A 15,826-nucleotide genomic window follows, 5' to 3' on the forward strand; every position below is an offset into this window, starting at 1 on the left:
CCTTATCAAAATTACGACTTTAAGTTATATTAATTTGGTACGACCATAGAAATATAGATAACGACTAAAAGAGTGTTAACGTGCTACCTATGTGGTTTGGTCTGTGGGACAAAAAGCGGGAAACGGCGTCTGGTATAATGGTTTGAATCTCCGTCAATAGAAATAGATTATATCGCGCAAAACTTTTTGCTAACTAGATAATAACTATGATTTATCTTCTTTATTTACGTAAGTGTTTGTTTTTATAGTATAATCCTGTTGAATTTTTAATTAATTATTAATTCAGCATGTTATAGATAATATATAATATATTTAATATAAAAATTAATGTAATATTCATTGTTTACATTTGCAAGAAATTGGATAGAACAGGATAGGTTGCAATGATACATAGGAAGAAAAGATAGATGGATAAATAGATAGATAGATAGATAGATGTAAAATGGTAACAATGGAATATCTTTTACAAACAAATAACATTTCATTTAAATTTTTAATTTAAATTTATTAGCATAAATAATTATTCTGTCATATACTTAATAACAATCATTTTTTAAAAGATGTATTATTGGCTCTAAAGAGTGGCATTCTATTAACTTTTTCGTCTCTCAATTATAATTCTCTCTTCTTTATTTGTGCATTAATACTAAATATTCTTTATATACATATACAATATATATGTGTTCATTTATTTTATATATATATTGTCATGTAATTAATATATTTAATCAAGTCGTAAGAACACGAGAAGAGTGGAAGAGCGAGCAAGTGCGCGAGAGAGAGAAAGAACGAGCGAGAGAGAGAAAGAGCGAGGTATAGGAGTAGCGAGAAAAATCTCGCGGCTCACGCAGTCAATAAGCTAGACGAGCGGGAAAGAAACAGATAATATGTCGACGCTCGTCTAGTCTCCCATGTGCTACCTGGCGTGCGTGAAAAATAATTCCTCGCTTCGCACGTTCCCTTGACAGAAGACCGCGTCTTTTGATATCTCTGGAGCGTGAAAGATGAAAGAAAAGCGGAGAGATGTTCGCTTAGCGATAAGATCGCCCTCACCTCCCCACGTTCTATTTACTGCCGCGCGCCGCACAATAGTGAGACAAAGACGGAACGATTGTCTGTCGTCTGTCTTTTTCTAATCTACTATTCATTGCATGGAAGTAGTACGGACACGAACCTAGGCGTATTTTACTTTTATCACCGCGAAAGTGCGCCTAGCGGTCATAGTTTAGGCGCATTTTGGTCAGATGGCGTATCTAAAATGCGCCTAGCCATATTCCCGAAATACGGCCGGTGGCCGCTCTCATTCTTCTCTCTGCTGGCAGTGCTGAAAATCTATAGTATACGTGACATAAACTATAGCTTAGCAATTCTCGTTTGCACGAGATTCGTAATCTCGATCATTAGGTCGACAAATTTTTGATAATCGATCTTTTAATTAAAGAAAAGAATCAAACATCGACTTATTAATCGATTATCAGCCATTTCTAGCCTAACCTGTTAAAATTTGTCATCCGTATAGAAGCGGCTGTTCGCCATTGCAATAATAATTTGTAGCACGGTATTTATAGATGATGTACGCCGCATAATGCTGTCATTGGCGTGTCGTGGAGTGTTGCGGTTGTTTCGCTCTTGAAAATATTCGTGAACGTGGCATATTGCGCAATTATACACATTGAGCATAAAAATATGACATCCTGCCAAGGATACGGAGTGTCATAAAAATGTCTCTGGTCACTGAGTGATAACATTTGGACCGTTCTTTCTTGTGGTGTGTATTACATTTCGAATGCTCTAATTATATTTTGTTGTTTCTTATGGTATATATATATGTGTGCGTGTGTGTGTATGTGTACGTATGTATGTGTGCATTTACTTAAAAATAAAATGATAAAAATGACAGACATCTCTAAGATCTATCTGACCTTAATATGCGTTGTATTACTAATTAAATTCTAATTAAATATATATGTCATCAAATGCTAAATTTAAGTTGATTTACAGAAAGACAGTGGCTGATATTTGAAAACAATTTGTGCATGTATATCTATTTGAAAGGATGATGGAGTTGAGTCATAGTCTGACCCTCAATGAGGATGCTCTTAATCAAATCCCAGAAGCCAAGCGGCCAGTTTTTATCTTTGAATGGTTACGCTTCTTGGATAAAGTCTTGGTTGCTGCTCAAAAGGTATTTTTATTTTTACTTTAAGAATTTTGTTTATATAAAAGGCATCTTTATCCATATTATAATTAAGATATTAAAGATATTTTTTATAACTTTTTATAGTCATATATAATTGCAATAAATGTTATATTTACAGAGTGATATTAAAGGATGCCAGCAAAAACTTGTAGAGCAACTGACCAGACATATGCAAGGAGCTCCTGGTCCACCCACACGACGTCTTATAGCAAGATGCCTTGCTACCTTATTTAGTGTTGGTGATACATTTTTGCTTTTTGATACTGTCAACAAATGCAATGATATTCTGAGAAATAAAGATGACTCACCAAGCTTTCTACCTACAAAGTTGTAAGTAATTTAATTTTTATTTCTTTTTTATAATTTTATATTTTTTATAATTCTAATTTTTTTAATCTCTAATCTCTTTATTTTATAGATCACTTTAATAACTAATAGTCTTAAAATATTTTATTAATATTTTGTAATGAGAAATATTAACTAATAGTAATTCTGTAATATATATGTATATACATGTGTTTCTCTAGAGCTGCTATTTGTTGTGTGGGATGTATGTATGAAAAACTAGGAAGAATGATGGGCAGGTCATATGAAGAGACAGTGCAAATTCTGATAAAGTCCTTACGTTCTGCAGAATCACAAACACGAATAGAAATTATGCACACATTGGAAAAGGTAATTGATTGCTCTATTTTTTAAACATTTGTTTGAATAAAATATACTTTTGATGTAACATAACTTTACACATACATTATAATCAGGTATGTGCTGGGATGGGATCAGCAATAACTAATGTGCATAAGGAGATATATAAAGTTTCCAGGCATTATTTAACTGACCGAGTAATGGCAGTGAGATGTGCTGCTGCTAAGGTATTTTTGCAACTACAGAAAAAACGTCCACTATAATATTGTTCTTCTATAATTACAGTGGTTGCTTTTTCTTACAGTGTTTATTGGAAATGCTGAATCATGCTCCATTTTTATATACAACCGAGATTGAAAGCGTGGCGACATTGTGCTTTCGGGCATTTGAAGGTTCCAATTATGAAGTAAGATGTTCTGTTGCTAAATTGCTGGGCACCTTGGTGGCAATGACGCAACTTCCCTCGCCCAAGATAAAAAATCCTACGGGTAAGTTGTAGTGAAAATTTATTACAAGAGTGCCTTGCCATTGTATGTCTCTCTAATATGTGTTTCTGTCCTTTGTAGTTGCTCACAATAAAGGCGCCAAACAGACATCTCTCGAGGAGGTGTTAAATATCCTGATGTCCGGATTTCTGAGAGGTGGCGTCGGTTTCCTGAAAGGAACTGGTGAAATAATAAAAGGGAGTTCCAGCATAAATAGAGAAGTGCGAGTTGGAGTGACACACGTAAGCAATTATATGTTACAAGTAACAAGCCTACGCCCTTTTGAAGATATGTTTTTGAAGATTAAATTTCTTTTATGCATCTTTGATATTCATTGATGTTTACAGGCTTATGTAATATTTGTACAAATGCTGGGAGGTACTTGGCTGGAACGGAACGTCGGCGCGCTAGTTGCGCACGTTCTAGATCTGGTTACGAATCCGAAAGCTGCTAATTCACACGTCGAGGCGGTATACTCGCGCAAATGCGTGAATTTCATATTGCGCGGTACCGTTGGCAAATTATTGGGTGAAGGGGCTCAAGCCGCTGCTTGCAAAGAAATAGCACATATTATCTTAAAACAGATGAATTCTATCGGTAATAACATTACTTAAATTATCATTACCAAAATATCTCAGTCGTTCACGTAACTCGATGATGCAATGTCAATCGCTTTGCAGATTTCAGTCCTGAGAATGCTAAAGACTGTAATCAAGAGACGCTATTTAGCCAGCACTTGTTGGTCTGCGCGTTACAAGAAATGGGTAATTTGATACTGGGACTAGGTACCACAGCCACGAATTTATTGTCTGATCAATCTCTGAGTACGTATCAGCGCATTTAAATTGCAAGTTTTCCCGCAAACTTTTTCTATATGTGTATACGTGGAGCAAATCTTTATCATCGTACAAGCGTGGTCTAATTATATATTTTTATCACATTACAGGTTTAATCGATACTATAATGGCTGTACTGGTGCACCCGTGTCAAGCGGCTAGGTTGGCTGCCTCTTGGTGCTTACGGTGCATATGTGTGGCAGTGCCGAGCCAAATAACACCTTTGATCGATCGCTGCGTTGACGGAATTGAGAATATGCGTAGCTCACCAGAAGCGATCGCTGGTTACAGTAGCGCTCTCGCTGCAGTGTTGGGAAGTGTTCGTTTGTCGCCTCTGGGAGTCCCTCACACTAAGGGGAAGGTATATGCTGTTATTTTTATTTATCGATTCCGCACATATACATGTGAGATCCACTTATCAAGACCGCAATTTTCAGATCATTTTCAATACAGCGGAAGAACTGCTCAGAAGCGCAAGCCAGAACAGCCGTTTGTCTTTGAACCGCACGCACGCAGGATGGCTCTTAATAGGAGCAATAATGACTCTAGGTATAAATGTCTTACATATTAAATGACACGTCTATGTAACCGCATGTATATATAATGTCGTTTTACGATAACGAACAAAGGTACCGCAGTGGTGAAGGGCTTATTGCCGAGAATGTTACTATTGTGGAGAAACTCCTTCCCGCGTTCGAACAAAGAGCTCGAGAGCGAGAAAGCGCGGGGCGACGCTTTCACGTGGCAGGTGACTCTGGAAGGACGTGCTGGCGCACTTTCCGCTATGTACAGCTTCCTGCTGCATTGCCCGGAGCTTCTGAATGACGATATTACACGGCGATTGCTCACACCGATCGAATCTGCCCTGGCGATGCTGACAAAGTACGAATGTCTTATAATATTTTCTCACTTCGGATTGTTTCCACAACTGTCGCGTAAATGTTTCTTTCAGTTTGTCACCCGTTTTGAAGAATTATGGTCAACAGCTGAAAGCTCCCGCGGCTATGGTGCGTTTACGCTTGTACGAAACGCTGTTGTTGTTACCACCGCAAACATTCGAAGGTAATAGCAACATGTCGTAAGTTAAAATCATTAAAATTTGTGCTATCCTGTCTTCTTGCATTATATTATTCGATATGCTGGTAGGTTCTTACACGCATCTTTTGAGGATGCTGGTGTCTGAATTCACGCTCACCGATAATCCTGGAAACACGACTACTTCGTTGCTACGTGTAGTTTGTCACGCGAACGATTCCGTGATTCTTGGAACGTGGCTTCAGGAGACCGATCATCGTACGATAGAGGATCAAGTGAGTTCATTAGTATATTTTGCGTAGTGAAATAAATTTTATCTTTGTGTGCAACATGCAACATCTTCGTAATGTTCCACTGAACATGCTTGTTTCTTTGTTTTAGAATTATCTTCAAGAATATTCTTATACTAAAGAACTCGTTTTCCTTCTTGAAGAGATTTCATAAGCTAAAAGTAATTCTAATTTTATAAATCTCATGTAATCAATATTTTTTCCTTTATATCCTCGTCGAAAAAAGTTTATGCGGTCGAATGACTAAAGCAGACGTATTGTAAAGAGTATATTTTTTATCGTGTAATTGTTTTATACTTTGCAAACCACGTTTTATTTTTCCTGATTTTATGTATACTTTTTCTGACTCCAATTGGAATAAATTTTAATAATTAACTTGATTTTATTTAGATATATACAATTTTGTGATAATTAAAAAGTAGCATATAGTAGTTTTTTTTATTCTTAATTTAAGCTCTTAGGGAATGATACTTTTTATCTTAACTGACAAGTTAACGTGCTTATTCATGTTTAGATGGAACCAAACAGAAGGGCAGATTTGGAACATGTGAGTAAGATGTTCTGCAAAGTGTGCCTGCTCGTTTCTGTTACAAAAACAATTTTACTCTCTACCTATGTTGTATAAAACTAAGAATTATTTGACTTTATGCATTTCTATACCTTTCCTTACTATTGTTGTATTACATTGTGATAGTAGTAATACTCAATTTCACTATATTTTATATTATACTCGCTTTTTTAAAACATTGAATATTTGATGGTTTACACATAATACTCATTACATTATGTTTTGCTTGTGCCATTTTAGAAAAATTTACTTGTTTATCTCAATGAAGAATGCTTACTTATTTATATTTGTTATATTTCTTCATGTCTCTTTTTTTCTTTAGGTTACACAACGCACAGTTTCGTTTTCTTCTCATGATTTTAGCTCATGATATGAGCTAAAATTATTGAACTACTAGATGATCTATGATTTTTCTCTTTCAGCTTCAACCAAATAGTGCTGCTGGGTCCGGTGCATTAGAGCATAACACATGCTGCCTTTACAGACCGATACCACATGTGAGCTTAAAGTCTACCTTACATTCCATCGTCATTTGTCGCTACAAATTCGATAAAATTGTAACAAATTACGATTGTTTGCAGATTGAAATAATACCCGGTCCATTGCCATTGGGCGTAGCGGTGATCGACTTATCGGTCACGTTGTTCGGCCAAATCTTCCCACGTGTAGCGAACAAGCACAGACTGCAGATGCTGGATCACTTCAGCGAGTGTATAAAGCATACAAAGTCCGGTAGGCAGGAGGCGATACAGATGAATGTGTTCACGGCTGTATTGAGCGGGCTGAAGGGCCTGAACGAGGCGAAGACAGGTTTCGGGCAGGAAGACGTCAAAAAATCAGCAACTAATCTTATCATCGTAAGACACTACTGCGTCGTTAAACGACGAATAAGTCGCTGCTGTTGGTTCGTCATACGGCTCATCAGCTAAAACGCTTCGTCTTTCAGAGCACACTGGTCAGCGGTAATCCTATTCTACGATGGGCCGCGGGAGAAGCGGTTGGCAGAATGGCGCAGGTGATTTCCGATCCGAAATTCACTGCGGAATTAGCGCAGACCAGTTTCGACCGCTTGAAGTCTGCGCGCGACGTCGCCAGCAGGACCGGCCACTCGTTGGCGTTAGGCTGCTTGCATAAGTACGTCGGCGGGATGGGTTCCAGCCAACACCTCAACACCAGCGTCAGCATCTTGCTCGCTCTCGCGCAGGATAACTCGTCTCCCGTAGTACAAGTGAGACACCGTTCCGCTCTCGTATCTGCTCCGTATCTCATTGCTTTATTTGCTTAGTCTCACGTTGGAACCTGCAATTCAAACGTTCCCCTCTGCAGGTTTGGGCGCTTCATGCTCTGGCTCTGATAGCTGATTCCGGCGGACCAATGTTCCGAGGCTACGTAGAACCTACGTTGTCCCTGGCGCTGACTCTCCTTCTCAACGTTCCTCACTCTTACATCGACGTGCATCAATGTATCGGCAAGGTCTTGTCGGCGCTGATCACGACGATAGGACCGGAATTACAAGGTAGTATTTAAACCGATAACTGATTGTGTATAGACCAGTTGTGCGGGATAGATGACCAATTTTTTTAGAGAGAACAGAATAGAGAAAAGAATCAGCTATAAGGAGAACAATACATTTCAGGTAACACATCGACGATCTGTATGGCGCGGTCATCGTTCTTGTGTGCGTGTGCCATTATGCAGGACCATCAGGATCCACTTGTTCAAGCGGAAGCAACCGGCTGCCTCCAGCAATTGCATCTATTTGCACCGAGACACGTCAATCTGTCTTCCCTCGTTCCTACGTTATGTGTAAGTTCGCTTAGAAACAAGGAGTATCATTTACGTGTGAAAATGCTTACTGTGAGAGTGTACATATTTTTCTTCCTTTTTCTTTTTCTTTGCAGCGTACTCTGTCTAGTAATCACTTGCTCCTGCGTAAAGCGGCGATATCGTGTCTCCGGCAACTCGCTCAGCGCGAGGCGAAGGAAGTGTGCGAGCACGCGATGACGTTAGCTAATGAGAGCCGAGACACTAATGTGGTGGAGGGTCTCGTGATCACGGAGACCGGGCTTCCAGGCGTTCTCTTCAGTATGCTCGATACGGAAACCGACAGTAAACTGATCCGAGATATTCACGATACTCTAACCAGCATGCTGCAAATATTAGCGGCCGACAATCTGTCTCAGTGGTTATCATTGTGTAAAGACGTTCTCACGATAGCTTCAGGTAAGTAGCCGAGCCCTCACCTCAGAGCATCGAGGAAAAAACTTTTCTCTGCGATAACCCGACTTTCTGACGCGCAGAATCGAGTACAATCGAGGAAGGTAACACGGCGAATGTAGAAGATAGTACCGCTGATAATGAGAACGCGGATGCGGAAGGTGACGACGATCAGGCCGAATTCCACGCCGACGAATCCGCCAAGCAGCGGCCGTCCATCACGCCGAGATGGCCAACCAGAGTCTTCGCGGCGCAATGTGTCAGACGCATCGTCGCAGCCTGCGTGAATAACAAGCAAGCGCACTTTGATCTCGCCTTGGCCAAAGAGATGCAGCTGTCTAAGGGCAAAGGTGAGGCTGCTGATTGGCAAGCATTTCTACCTCTTTTCTCGTCGAGACTGATTCGGTTAATTTTTAACGCTTCTGCTTAGGAGACTTCCTGGTGTTACATCTTTCGGATTTGGTGCGCATGGCGTTTATGGCCGCCACAAGCGATTGTGATCCGCTGCGGCTCGAAGGTCTGAAAACCCTGCAAGAGATCATTGACAAATTTGCCAAAGTTCCTGAGCCGGAGTTCCCCGGACACTTGTTGCTCGAGCAGTTTCAAGCACAGGTAAACAAATATTTGCTCAGTGTCTTCTGAAAATTGGATGTCCGACGTCTATTATACCTGATAATGAATGCTCAAAGGTTGGAGCTGCTTTAAGACCAGCATTTTCCGCGGAGACCCCGTCGCACGTAACGGCCGCAGCCTGTGAAGCTTGCAGCGCCTGGATCGGCAGTGGCGTTGCCAGAGATCTAAATGACCTTCGAAGGGTGCACCAGCTGCTCGTGTCCTCCTTGGAGAAATTGAGGGAGGGTAATACTCGGCCGCAGCTTTACAACGAGAGCTTGTCGACGTTGGAGAGATTAGCGATCCTAAAAGCATGGGCGGAAGTATGTCCTCAGATATCGTCCTCGATATTTAAAATGAAATTATACCGGGGAGAAGAAAGATTAAATAATTCATTGTTTCGTAATTGTCAACAGGTGTACGTAGTCGCTATGATAAGAGATGGCTCAGCGTTGAACAGCAAAGACACGACTAATCGAAATACGAATCAGACCGACGAATCGAACGATGAGGATTTCGGGGAGTTTGAATTCCAGAGCGAGAGCTTGTTGAGTCTCGTCCAACCAGAGCTGTTGAGTTTGAGTCAACATTGGTTGTCCGCGCTAAGAGATCACGCGTTACTCTCTTTACCACCCGGTATGTCGGCGTCTTTTATTACGCGAGTTTTTATACATTGTGCGTATTTTTCCATTAAAATGGATTCGAATCTCATTGAAATTACGATACGGGCCTTCTTAGAGTTCTCCAGTCAGTTGCCGCACGACGGTGGAGCCTTTTACACGACGGACACGATGGAGTCCGCGCGTCCTCATTACGTAGAATCGTGGGCGCCGATTCTCCATGCCGCGACACTTTGGCTGAACGCGAGAGGATTCGAAATGGGCAACAATAATCAAGAGAAAGCGACTAATACGACTAACAACAACAATAACCACAACAATAATAACAACAATGACGAGACCTCGAAAACCAACATGAATGTTGAGCGTTTTCACTTATTATTCGGTAAATATGTATCATGTATTTATATATATATCTATATCTATATATATATATATATATATATTGTAATATTTATTGGATTCTCTCTTGTTCTCATGTATCGTATAATATTTTACGTTGATCCTGATCTATAAACATTAAATACAATACGATTATAATTGCAGGTATATGCATGGAGGCTCTGTGTAGTCCTCGCTCTTCTGAATCTCCGCAAAATATAGAGACATGTTTGAATGCTTTGTACACCCTACTCGATTCGACATGGGCGCGCAAGGTCTTCATCACAGACCGTTCGTTGCCCATCGAGTTGTGTAATGTTCTTCACAGGTAGCTATACATATACAAAAGTATGCGATCGGTTGCTCTATAGCATAATATTGATATCTGTGTGTTTGTCGTTTCAAAGATTGCTCTTAACGCGGGAAAACTACGTAATTCAGATGATAGTGATGGAAGTGTTGAAGCAAGTGATGAAGGCAGCGCAGGAGGATCTCGCTGCCAAAAAGAAACTAAAGCTTAAAGGTATGTACGAGTCCCGAGGTTATTTCCGAGGAATGTGAAACACATAGATACATCGTGCGTACTTTTCTCGCGACAGATGACACACCGACGGCGCAAGAAAGTAACGAAGCATTGGAGGTGGATCTGTTGGGCGAGGGAGAGGAGAGTGGTGAGTTGACGCCAGGCAAATCGCTAGTGTTCGCTGTCTTGGAGGTGTGCTTGTGTCTCTTGGTGCGGCAGATACCGGCGTTAAATCCGAATCCTGGCGGCGCTACCGCCATCTTGTCTCAGAAAGGATACGTGCCGTCTGAAGAGAGCGGCAAGTTGATCGCTCTGTCGCTCAACATATTGGAATCTCTTCCTACTTTGTGTTCTCCGCAAGGTATACATGAAGCTAACATTATCACATTAGCTTTATTATCATATAACTGACGTTATTAGTATAGAGCTATCATTGGTACATCATTTGCTTCAACGTCACTCACTTTGTCATCTCCTAAAGGTGCAGTAGCAATCCTCCCGACGTTGTTGTATTTGGCAACGGGTGTAATACGAGAAACTGCGGTGCGTTCGGACAACGATATCACCAAAGCCGGTGCCGAAGCGCCTGTCCATGCAGCGTTACACTGTGTCAAAAGTCTTACTATTAACAAGTACGCCAAGGATCACAGGAATCGGGATCAATGGACAGGGTTGCTGCGAAGCGCGCTTGCGAAGATCATCGACCTGGCTAAAACAGGTATGATTCCTTGTCTTTCGACTCCATTTTTTACTAGAAGCACAAACATTCTGCACCAGAGACCTGAATAAAAAGGCAACGTAAAGTATATTAGAACATAGAAAGATGAGAGTATATATTTATTCTGTCTCTACTACGTTGGGACTTTACTTGCAGGAAACGACGAAACCAAGATGGACGAAGTGGCTATGATGTTGGGTATCGCAGTGTTTGTGCTTCACGCATCGCCGGAGGTAGTGAGTGCCCCGAATCTGCAATTCCCATGCATCAATCATTTCCGTCATGCGTTTCAGTCTGAGAACATAACGGTGAGTTGACAACGAAGGACAAATATATATTCGGTTACTGTTTACAGTTATTGATTTGGAGACTCAATGGGACTAACTTGCCGTAGGTGAAGCTGAAATGCGTGCAAACGTTAAGAACGATATTCCTGCATCCTGAGCGCAACATAAGTACCCCGTACATCCACGCTCTCGCGCCGCGACTGGTGGAATATCTGTACAGTGATAAGAGTAAGCAGGTGACAAACGACATGGAATTAACATTTACTCTGGAGTGTATCAGCACGGTGGAAGCTCTCATAGGACTTGCCGATCTTCCCAATCGTAAGTAGCCATTTCCGCGAGATTAACAGTAATCGCATGCTACGCGATTACTACTTCATAATTAGCTTATGGAATGATACTCTAATGGAAAATATGTTGCACGCTATTCAGGAGATCTGTTACAAGGTGTGTGATTAGTAGAGATCTTGATATTCTAATCTTCCGATATTTTAATAAGTGCTACAATCTATCGTTTATATCGTGTATATAACACGTAGACTCGGCATATACAATGTAACGTGTTTGAAATTCTTAGGTATTCAAATGCTGACCTTACTTGTGCCAATTTTAATCAATTATTTGCTGGAGGGCGATGAACTTCAGCGCGCTACAAAGTATCAAGCAAGTCTTCATCAACAGAGTTTTCAGTGGCTCAACAAGATCGGGCCAAAGTATCCGCAGGTAATATATTTCGAATCATACTAGTGAAGGGTGTGTTTACATTGATTATATGTTATTATCATTATTATTATCTAAACAATTTGTTCAAACTTTTAGGAATTTAAGACGCTGATGTCACAGTCCAGCGAGTTGAAAACCAAATTGGAAAACGCTGTGAGATCCAGCCACCAGCAAGCGCAGCGACTTAGCCGACCAGTCGATCCCGTGAAGCCGCAGATCAAGATATCTGCGCCGTCGATCAAGCTAAAGACCGACTTTTCGAACTTCAATTAGAGAGAAATTAGAAAAAAATATAATACGACAGTAGAGATGAGAAAGAGCGTGATTGCGCGATCGCGCAACTGAACCGACGCGATGATTGTCGGTTAATTAAATCGAATTAGTCGCTACATGTAAAATGTTTTAGTATCGTGATAATTATCAAGTGATAATATCCCACTTAGGATTTCGCTGTTACGAAGAAGCTTACCCGAGTGTACTTAGAGTTAAACGATCAAAAGTCGATAACATCGCGGTGAATAAGATACGCAAAGGATGGTTAAAAGAACTACGTGAACAAGAAAAATCGAGGTCAATTAATCAAGTCACTATCGTGAGAGAAACGGTGTTTACTTTACATTCTTTTCATTCCGTTTCACTTTCTCATACGATTCGCTGAATACGATAACGTTCCTTATTTTTCAATCGTACTTTCCAAAGTGCAGGAAAAGAGCATTATATTAAATTTGTAAGTTGTGTATATATATGTAGAGTATAGTTTGTAACATTATAGAAATTATTAATTTATTTAGTAATATAAATGAATTCAAGATTTTATTCCGTAAAAGGGGCGTTACGATTAAAACGATTGCGGAACGATCCCAACACGACGTGCACAAATTAATTTATAGATAGTGGTACGCTCGTGTAGACTATTTCTCTTCTCACTATGAATCGTATCAATCGTTCGGACGCTTGATTTTTAACCCGCTCGTAACGTAACGCTCGTGACGTACATTTTACTATACCGATGAAATTATTTATTAAAGTATAAAGTTTCTCTTGGGAATATATTATTTGCCATAAGAACGAAGACGAACGTAAATCATAGAGACACTCTGGTTAAAACGAGAACCCACTTAACGTTCTTCTTATAAGAAGACTGATAATTTGCTGTGCATTTTAATTTAATGATTGATTATATACTAATAGTATTTTACATGCATTTTTTTATGTGTCTAGAACTAATAGTAGAACCGCGCTAGCAACTATCGAGGGAACTGTCTGACACGACATATCGATTTATACCGAGCTCTTTCGTAATACCTGTTTTTCTTCGTATGAACAATGATCTTTTCCCGACTTTTACGAGATGCATGAGAAGCACATCTATCGAATTAACTCTATTCAATACTGGTATCACAGCGAGACAACGGATCAATTCTTAACTCTTAGAATACTTAAGAACAGTTCTTCGTCAAACGTAGATTGTAACCCGAACTGAACTGAAAGAACTGACAGTGAACTGTGTGGATGGATATCGGAACGAGGCAATTTGAAATTGAGGACTTTCTTCCGAATTTGAGACGGCAATGACCACGTTTACACGTCTCGTCTAGTCGGCGTTAGTAATATTCATAGTTATAATTTTTTGAAACGCATGTTGGTTTAAAGGATTCTGGTCTATTAATCTACATACATTTTCGTTAACAAATAACAGCAAATGACACAATACCGGTGTAAAGTACAGTTCATATTTAGCACACGCACCTCTAGCATTGATATTTACAACGTCGGAAAATTACTAAACCGATTGTCGTGTAAGCGTGCGTTAATTGATTGGGGACATCGTTTTATAGGCATTATGTAGTAAGTCGGTCAGATGTAGTAATTTAGATACGGCAGTATAGATTGCGATGCATGTTGCAGCGTGAGTGTCGGTGGGTGCAATTTTACAACGTGGACTAAGTCTTTACATAATAGTCATTTTGTAATAGCGTAGCGTCCCTGTGAGAAACAAGTAGATTGGAATTCATCACGCAAGAAGTTGAGTCCTTACATAAATTTCTTTCAATGTACTTCTTTCTTGCCGGGATCTAGTTCGACCTCGTATAGAACGCAGTCTTTCCATTTAACGTTCTGCACAGAAAGTGCTGTATCATCTCGATGTATATAATTAAGTTCGAGTTGCATAATAGATCTGGTATATAGTGCATATTACCGATAAATTTTATAAGAAACCGAAACGAATCGTTAGATGCGGGAAGGATTATGTGCTCGATAGATGTTCTACTATTTTTATATGGTTATTTTAGGGACACGTTGATTGTTTGTGACTTTAATTACGCGCCTGCAAGCCCTCCCCACGACCGTTTATATAGTACACTGTATGTATATATATGTGTGTATGTATGTGTATATATATACATATATATATGTACACACATATATTTGATCTATCGAACTTCCGTGTACAATGAATGTTTCAAGTCGCGTTTTATCCAAAGCAGGAATCTTCTCTGACAAATGGTACAATTACATGTAGCGCTGTATTGCATAATGATTGCAGTTAACAGAATAAATATATATATATATAACGGATAATTTATGAGATGTATCTTCTTGCTTTTTACGTGAGTACCTTGTTTGTGCGTGGTTTTAGTTGGTTATATAAAAAATTCAAGCAATGGATGGAACATTTCAATCTTCGGGGAAGAATTGTAAAATGTCATGGCCAGCACATGCAGAAATATTTGAGCTGCAGCAAAAATTTGAAAATGAGAACAATTCCTCGATCTATCCCCGAGGTCTTTACAAAGCCAGATTTCGCAATCAGGCCGCATAACATTTTTCGTATATAAAAGACTGTACCGGGCATTGCAGCATGTCACGTACAATACAATTTTGGAACATGAGAAATATTGCTTCGTTAACGTAATCACCATCAAATTGTTCGGCCATATTCCTTTTATTACTTCTAACGTCACTATAAAGCAGGATTTTGATTATTAACACACACACACACACACACACACATACACACACACACATATATATTATAAGCGACTGTACGGGACAACAACAGGTAACTGCTAACTGTTAACTCCTACAAGTAACTGTAGGAACCATTAAAGTTGTAATATTAGAAGTTTATTAATAAATTTATTTTTATTTTTATATTTCATGACCGATTTTGTAAATATATATACAGGATGCTAAATTTCAAACGTAACAAGTAAAAAATCTCGAAAACTATGAAAGATATTAAACAAAGCTAAAACACGTGTGCCATGGTTTCGAAGGGGAATCAAAATGGCATTATCAGCTTTTTATTTGCAGGGCATTTTCAAGGTCAGTTGAAGGTCAACTTAATTTTTTTAAATAGAAAACCCAATTTTTTATAATATTTTCTTTTTCTACCAATTAATTTTAACAACTTTTGTCTGAAACATTTTTTTATTTGCCTAATATTTTTTTGAAATATTTAATATTTAAGGAAAACTTGGTAACTTTTCCAACATCTAACTTACGATATCTCACTAACTATTCGTCGAAAGAAAAAATAGTATTAGACTTTTTTACTTTATTTACTATCAAGAATATATTATTATAATAGTGCCCTAACTTTTGTTAACTTATAGACCTTTGGAAACTTCAGAATTATTAAATTAACAAAAGTAAGGACACTATTATAGTAATATATACTT

At 39.2% G+C, this 15,826-nt stretch overlaps 1 protein-coding gene across 5 annotated transcripts; it reads left to right on the forward strand.

Annotated features, from left to right (window-relative positions):
* The first annotated feature begins 1,519 nt into the window (after positions 1–1,519).
* LOC105189401 (HEAT repeat-containing protein 5B) lies at positions 1,520–14,194 on the forward strand. Of its 5 annotated transcripts, none has more exons than XM_019844298.2 (34): positions 1,520–1,768; positions 2,002–2,185; positions 2,319–2,530; positions 2,728–2,875; positions 2,962–3,072; positions 3,150–3,333; positions 3,412–3,572; positions 3,678–3,927; positions 4,011–4,154; positions 4,277–4,527; positions 4,604–4,715; positions 4,796–5,048; positions 5,119–5,228; positions 5,313–5,476; positions 6,006–6,038; positions 6,482–6,916; positions 7,006–7,287; positions 7,386–7,575; positions 7,696–7,865; positions 7,961–8,282; positions 8,360–8,626; positions 8,707–8,888; positions 8,966–9,211; positions 9,305–9,524; positions 9,627–9,893; positions 10,055–10,217; positions 10,297–10,412; positions 10,489–10,773; positions 10,894–11,130; positions 11,287–11,438; positions 11,525–11,738; positions 11,850–11,864; positions 11,995–12,140; positions 12,237–14,194. In XM_019844298.2, exons 2-34 carry the CDS (start codon positions 2,057–2,059, stop codon positions 12,411–12,413), a joined length of 6,348 nt encoding a protein of 2,115 aa, XP_019699857.1. In that variant the 5' UTR covers positions 1,520–1,768; positions 2,002–2,056; the 3' UTR covers positions 12,414–14,194. The 5 variants fall into 5 exon arrangements, with proteins under 5 accessions (XP_019699857.1, XP_025160841.1, XP_019699858.1 ...); XM_025305056.1 differs by lacking the exon at positions 6,006–6,038 and having other exon boundaries at positions 6,482–6,556; positions 6,641–6,916; XM_025305055.1 differs by lacking the exon at positions 1,520–1,768 and having other exon boundaries at positions 2,057–2,185; positions 6,482–6,556; positions 6,641–6,916; positions 12,237–12,413.
* The last annotated feature ends 1,632 nt before the right edge of the window (positions 14,195–15,826 follow it).

This window comes from Harpegnathos saltator, unplaced genomic scaffold, assembly GCF_003227715.2.
Source record: "Harpegnathos saltator strain DR-91 unplaced genomic scaffold, Hsal_v8.6 scaffold670, whole genome shotgun sequence".
Lineage (NCBI taxonomy): Eukaryota > Metazoa > Arthropoda > Insecta > Hymenoptera > Formicidae > Harpegnathos > Harpegnathos saltator.

Excerpts from the sequence above, each read along its gene's own strand:
- LOC105189401 (XM_019844298.2), top strand. The coding sequence starts at position 2,057 with ATGATGGAGTTGAGTCATAGTCTGACCCTCAATGAGGATGCTCTTAAT. Across the intron at positions 11,439-11,524 it reads TTCAGTCTGAGAACATAACG|GTGAAGCTGAAATGCGTGCA; the intron begins GTGAGTTGACAA and ends AACTTGCCGTAG. Across the intron at positions 12,141-12,236 it reads TCGGGCCAAAGTATCCGCAG|GAATTTAAGACGCTGATGTC; the intron begins GTAATATATTTC and ends TCAAACTTTTAG.